Source organism: Pocillopora verrucosa, chromosome 1 (genome assembly GCF_036669915.1).
Source record: "Pocillopora verrucosa isolate sample1 chromosome 1, ASM3666991v2, whole genome shotgun sequence".
Classification (NCBI taxonomy): Eukaryota; Metazoa; Cnidaria; class Anthozoa; order Scleractinia; family Pocilloporidae; genus Pocillopora; species Pocillopora verrucosa.
In genome coordinates, this window is record NC_089312.1 from 21,225,954 (window position 1) to 21,232,669 (window position 6,716).

General features: G+C 39.6%; 1 protein-coding gene across 1 annotated transcript; it reads right to left on the reverse strand.

The window, feature by feature from the left end:
• Positions 1-2,200: 2,200 nt before the first annotated feature.
• LOC136278172 (uncharacterized) lies at positions 2,201-2,695 on the reverse strand. The gene has a single exon (XM_066161577.1). It carries the CDS (start codon positions 2,693-2,695, stop codon positions 2,201-2,203), a length of 495 nt encoding a protein of 164 aa, XP_066017674.1.
• Between the last annotated feature and the right edge of the window lie 4,021 nt (positions 2,696-6,716).

The window sequence follows — 6,716 nt, forward strand, 5'->3', positions numbered from 1 at the left end:
AATTTTTACCAAGTCACATACAACTCATGTATAGTTTAATAGATAGTTCACTTACGGAGGAGAAAAATCTCAAAAAATAATTCTTTTCTTACCGTCAACCACCAATTCAAAAGTGGCGTTATCGGTGAAGACGTTTTTATCGTCATCGACAAAAGAGGCATACGCATCGTAAGATCCAACATGACAGGGTAGAGCACGGCGAACGGTTAGAGATGTCTCGTTCCACGTTTTTACTAGAGAAAAGTGCGAACCCTCTGTCACTACTTGGCCGTTGTGATTCCAAGATATAGTATGGCTAAGGTTGTTTAAGTCTTGGTCGGTGTGAATCTTCGCATTGAAAGTAACACTATCACCAGCACAGATGGTAACTTTGTGACTACCAACCGGGTCAAGCTCCCATTGGACACCTATGGCGATTAGAAATTCGCTTTCAGAGCATACAGGGGTGAGATGATGCTATGAATAAGGTGGAGGGGGAAAAGCAGGGAGGATATTGTCGTATTTATCTTGATCTCTGCCCTACAGCTAAAGCAAGGATTTGGTTGTCAAAGTATCGTTGAAATTGTGGTGAAGGTGGAGCGAGGTAGTCCACAATGGATCAAGTATGGGCTCCTGTGCCGACTCTCTGCTACGACAATTAGCACTTAGTATCCGAGACAGTTTAAATTGAATCACTTGCAATCGTGGGGTGTCTCGCGATTCAAACCAGAGATTTACTCTCGTTCATAATGAAATGGTAGGATCTAACTGCTATCTGAGTCGTGGAAAGTCGCAACACGGAAAAACAAAATGATGGTCGAGTCTTTCTCTGTTTTGTTCAAAGTCAGGCAGGCTATATTATCCCATAACCAAGTACACAAAGTTTAACAACTCTTACCTTTACATATAACAAGTAAGGCGAGAAGTGAAAATGTCTTGAAAAGTACCCCCATCATCATCAAATCGTTGATTGAAACTGCTCTTCTTTAAACCCTTCTCTAATTCCTTTGCGAAAAATTGATTGTGACGTAACCAGAAGTGTATTCAGTGCGCGCGCAGCTTATTACTTGAACGGTAATGCTTTAATGAATGACAAAACAATAGTCTAGAAAACAAACCAAACGCATTATCTTGCCAAAACTTAACTAACAGGGCTGGTCTTCCATCATTCTTCCAAGCTGGAGTTATACCATTTCCCGCTAACCTTCCAAAACAATTCAAGAACTAATTTAATTAAACTAAGAGGGTGCCAAACCGCTGATTGGAGCTTTTAGAAAAGAATGAATAGACTACTCACTCTCAGTGCAAGCAAGATTAGGAGATTCTCAAGTGTTGTAGAAAGAAGACTTCTGCGTCAATGACGCACATGAGAATAAATACTGAAATAAATTTCGGAACAAACCGAAGACGTCATAAAATTATTTCACAACCTAGGGAGCCTTATTGCATAAAACAATTGCTGGGTTTTCAAAACAGTCAAAATTGTGTAAGCCATGTTGCATGAAAGCGTTAATATCAAAGGTTCTTATTCTTTCATTGATTTTGATCCGTTCGCGAACTTAGAGAAGTTTACGTGATAATCGGTCTTATCAATAGCAAGCGACACCATTAAGCGATCACCCTGTATTCAGCGGTCGATTTCAAAGTTCCAAACTTTTCCCCCGCTAATTACTGTAATTTTCAATCTTATTAAGCGGTCGTGGTCACACTTGAATGAGTCCCGACGGCCATTTTGTATTGTTATCCATATGTATTGTACGAGAATTTGCAGCGGGATCGCTCAAATAAAATTAAAAATAATCTAAATCAAATCCGTGTTTTTTTTAGCGAGCTTGTGTTCATTAATTGGTCAAACACGGTTTAACAAAGTTTTTAATAAACTTTTTAATCGTTTGTCTCATGATAAGCTTGGTCACTTGAGTTGTAGATCGCGACGTTTCGATTGTTTACTGAATTTCGATTCCGTTATCCCTGTTGATGTTATTAGGGTGAATTCTTATGTAGATAGCTTCCTTGAATCTTCTGTTGTACAAGTGTGAGTTTCAATCAATAAACTTATCTTCGTTCAAAAGCGGGCAGTGGCCGGTCTTTTTGGCGTGCTCAGAAACGGCGGAGGTCTGGGTAATGGCTAAACGTATATCCCTCTCGTGTTCTTTCATCCTCTCTTGCTTAGGTCTTCCCGTTTCACCGATGTAGATTTTCAGCTTTCACAGGGAATTCTTTAAACCATGCTATCCTCTTTAGCTGCCTTGAAAGTGTCCTTTGGTCGTACCAAATGCGATCTAAGTGTAGTGTTGGACTTGAATACTGCGTGGAGGCCTTGCTGTTGTACGCAACAGTGAAGAGGCTCTGATACACTTTTCACATTGGGCAAAAGTGCTGTGGAGTTGAACTGTGTCACAGGCTCTCTGCTTAGGGAGGAGTTTCTTGTTTTCTTAGCCTTCTGCACAAAGGAGGAGGGATAACCGTTGGAAACAAGAACCGATGAGCAATGTTTCTTTTCCTCGGAGATGACTGATGGTTTTGCCACGTGACGCTTTGCCCGGTCAGACAAATACTTAACAATACCGCGCTTTAGTGATTGAGGGTGGTGTGAATCATACGCTAAGTACTGATCAGTGTGAATTGGTTTTTTGTAGACACTGGTGATCAAGCGTCTATCTGGTTCCCTCGTAACTGACGTGTCGAGAAAAGCGAAAGAAATGGTGCTGTCCATAGTGAAATATCCATCACACTCAAAGACATATCTAGGCGGTCAGGTTACACTCACTGAATTGAAAACTCTTTCGCATCCCTCCTAATGGTAGAGATAACCAAAATATGGTTTCCGAAGCATACCTCTCCTTTAAGGGCTAAGCCCCATGTTTCAGGAATTTCATTCCCGAGGTAAACACTAAGTACATCCAAGACACAGAACAGAACACATAAGCCTGCAATAGCGAGACAGGGAAGCAACGAAAGAATCATAGAGAGATTTCCTCAATAATGGTCGTTTAATAATGCTTCAGAAAACAATGGAAATTGCTTAACGTAAATATAACGAAAAAGATAAAAAAAAAACAAACAAACAAAAGAAAAAGGGACGAACGAGAAACAGAAGTAATTAGGGGCTGTTGTAATAAGATTCGCTCCTGGAACTGAGATTACTTTCAGCTCTTGGAGTCGGGGGTTGGACGGGAGGACCGATACGTGATTTATGAGTTGGTGAAGTATGAACATATTGCAATCTGCTTCCGTACGGGTCTAGACTAGGAGAATGAGGATGACTTGAAGTAATTGGTTGGATTTGCCCGTAAGTGTTATATGGTTGGCCAACGGATGCGTAGATAGGTTCATTTTGGACCATGTAAACGGGCTCCGTCAAAACAACATGCTGGACGGATTTTCCTCTTTCAACGTCACGGCGATCTTCCTTTTTCTTAGTCGTCTCAGAGCTGATAAGGATAGGTATAAGAGATACTTCTAAACGCTGTCATAAGAACATTTAATCGGATAAGACAATAAAAGAGGCACATATGAACGCTATCATCAGTACACGCGGTCGGAAAAGGGGGAAAAAGTTACCTCTAAACAACAATATTTGAACATATCATCTGAAATGGTTAAAAATATACAAATCTGTTTTAATCCGTTGTAAATGCTGTTTAGAACCTACATTTTATCCTAATGAAAGGTTCTTTGACTGAGTGTTGACAAAAAAAGGGAAAAACGTAAACAAACAGAAAATAAAACAAACGGAAAAATTTAAGGTGAAAGAAGACGCTCTAAATTAAAACGTAACTAACCTTTTTTCAGCCCTTCTCTTCCTGCATAAACAAACGATAGACAAAAGGACTACCAGAACCAATCCAAGAAGTGCAGCAGGTGCAACGTACCACCCACTACTAAAATCTCCTCTAAAGAATCCCAAAAGATTAGAATCTTCTACAACCGAAAAAAAAAAACACGCACGAATGTTTAAAACAATATATTACCTCGATGATTTTTACTCAATCGGATTGATTAATTTTAAAGAGAAAAAAATTAATCGACTTTCAGATCTGTGCTAATCACAGTTTGCCACCGTAATGTCTTGTTGTATCTACGGATGCCTAAGATTTTGGTTTCTCTGTCTTTATTGATGGTCAACAAAACGGTCGTTGGTGAGGAATCAACAAAGTACAATGAATAACGACAGTAAAGAAAAAAAGAAAAAGGTGCAATGCGGAACAGTTTGAAATTTCTTTTCATTTTCACTAACCTGTCGTTGCACCCTCACTGTCATCTCTCAAAAGTTCTGAAAAAGAGAGAGGTGCCCCGTATAGTTTTTCTGCCATTGTATTGTTTTCTTTTGTTTTGTTTTTTTTGGTTTTTGTTGTTGTCAATAAAGCACGCTTTACCGGCACACATAACTTTCGTCATGTTCTGCGGAAAGTTCACAACGGCTCTCAGATCCTAACATATCCTTAGAGACTTATCAGAAAAAGATCTATAAACTTCTGCTCGAATGTAACACTGTCCTTTAATGAAAACTCAAAATTTACGACCTAGGGTTTTTTGTTGAAGGAATTTGAGAGGGAAAAATAGTAATCTCAATTTCTGGTCATTGGTAGTCTGAGGACGTTTGTTTCTCGCCTATAAGAGTGCAGCTTTCATCGAGAAAGCAGCACTCTTTTAATTACGCGAAACTTGCAATGTCTAGGCTTCTTTATTTCTCGGATAAAAATGTTCACAAAATTTTTTTTATCACAGTAATTGCCAAAAAAGTACAAACCTTCTATCTGCACTTCAATTTTTAAACGTATCTCACATCCGCCCTCTTTAAGTAAAACTTCGTAGATTCCCGCCTGCTCTAAACTTGCGGCATTTATTTCCAGCTCGGTTTTATTTGAATTCACAAAGGTATAGTGAGGGTTTTTGCCATCAACGAGTTCTCCATCATGTGTCCAGATCAACGTGCCCAACTCTGATTTCTCGACTTTCAAGGTGGCTTTATTACCAAGCTTCATCACAACGGGACTCTCGACAAGAGTCTTTAAGTCGACATCTGCAAGAAAGATCCAAGAAAGAGTGAGGGAAAGAGTGAGGGAGATGCCTGGAGAGGAGATGACAGTGTATTTACTTTGACTGACGCTGGGCCATTCAATAAGCATGCCATAAAGCCTTCTGCGGTGCGTTTAAGAAAAATGCGCATAATATCTCATAATATTAAAATCTTACCGCGAACTTTCAGAAGAAATGAAGAATACTGAAACATGTCCGCAACTGACTGATCCTTTTTTGTAACAACGTAGGCGTAGTAGTCTCCAGCGAGGATAGGTAAAATGTTATGTACATCCAACACTGTGTTTTTTTCCTTCAGGGAATAATGTTCATTTTCCTGCGCAATGCTTTCGGAGCCATGTAACCAACGCAACTCAAGGCCATTAAAATCGCCGACAATGTCAATTTTAAAGGAAACCTTATCACCAACACAAGCGTCGTTAAAAGGGTTGATCGGCTGAATGTGGACGCGACTTCCTGCAGTGATAGGATGACATTTTTAAAAACACTTTTTTGGTTCTAAAACGCATAGTCCTGGACATTTGGCGTGGATTCTGCACTTTTATCATTGAAAGGAGCGAGTGTTGCACCTATATTCAATATTGTACATGCTTTTATAATACCAAGAGGGTCTCAATGGGTTAACTGTTCGTCGTAAAACGACAAGAAAATCCTAGCCGTTTGGCGTAAAAATTTACAATTTTTAACCATCAATCATAACCATCACAATTTCCTCAAATGCGATGGGTGGATGACCTGCTTTATTTTTCACTAATCACTCTGTACAGTTGTAATTGGACAGTTGGCTGTAATCGAACTCTTGTAATCGGACAGTCGAAGCAGCCAATCATACGAAGTCCACCCAGCAAAATCTATCAATCACAAAATTGATCACATTAGCCATAGCAACAACCACTTACCCTAAAAAAAAAAACTGGAAAATTTCCAAATTTTTTGCTTAGACATTGTCCCTAGCCTTGTGAAGATGTTTGTCCTAAATGTCTTTTTTTTTTTCGGAAATTGTAATGGTTACGATTGACAAATCGGACTCCCGCTTTGCGGTCGTCCATTTTGTTAATCACTCGTATGATTACAGACAGAATTGGACTCCACTCGGTCCTATTACCATTTTTAATCATAACCATTAGAATTTCCTCATAAACCAGTCACACGACTAAGGTGATCCAAAGGCCAATAACTAAACTCGACCAATCAGGCCACTTTATCTCCTGCTTCACGAGAGCTGAAACTCTTCCAACCACCTGCATGATTGATAAAACGTATATCGAGAAAGACAACCTTTAAAAACCGTCTTAGACCAAAGACAAGAACAACAATGCAAACCTAATATCCGCACTTCAATTTCTTTACGTATCTCACATTGACGCTTTCTGATGAAAACTTCGTAAATTCCTGCTTGCTCCGGGCCTGCATTATAAATTTTCAGCTCAGTTTTACTAGGATTCACAAAGGTGTAGTGCGGTTCAGACCCTAGCACTATTTCTCCATGATGCCTCCATTGTAAATCTCCTTCCTGGGATTTCTTAACTTTCAATATGGCTATGCCACCACGCACTATTACAACAGGGCTGTCGACCAGAACGTCGAGGTGCACATCTGTAAGGGGGATAAGAAAGAGTACTTTTCATGTCGTCGTCTGTGAAAGGTGTTGTGCTTTAGGTAACGAAGTGCACACTATTGGTAAAGTGAACGCT

What these genes read in the sequence shown, in the direction of transcription:
- LOC136278172 (XM_066161577.1), bottom strand. Translation starts at nt 2,695, where the DNA reads ATGGACAGCACCATTTCTTTCGCTTTTCTCGACACGTCAGTTACGAGG.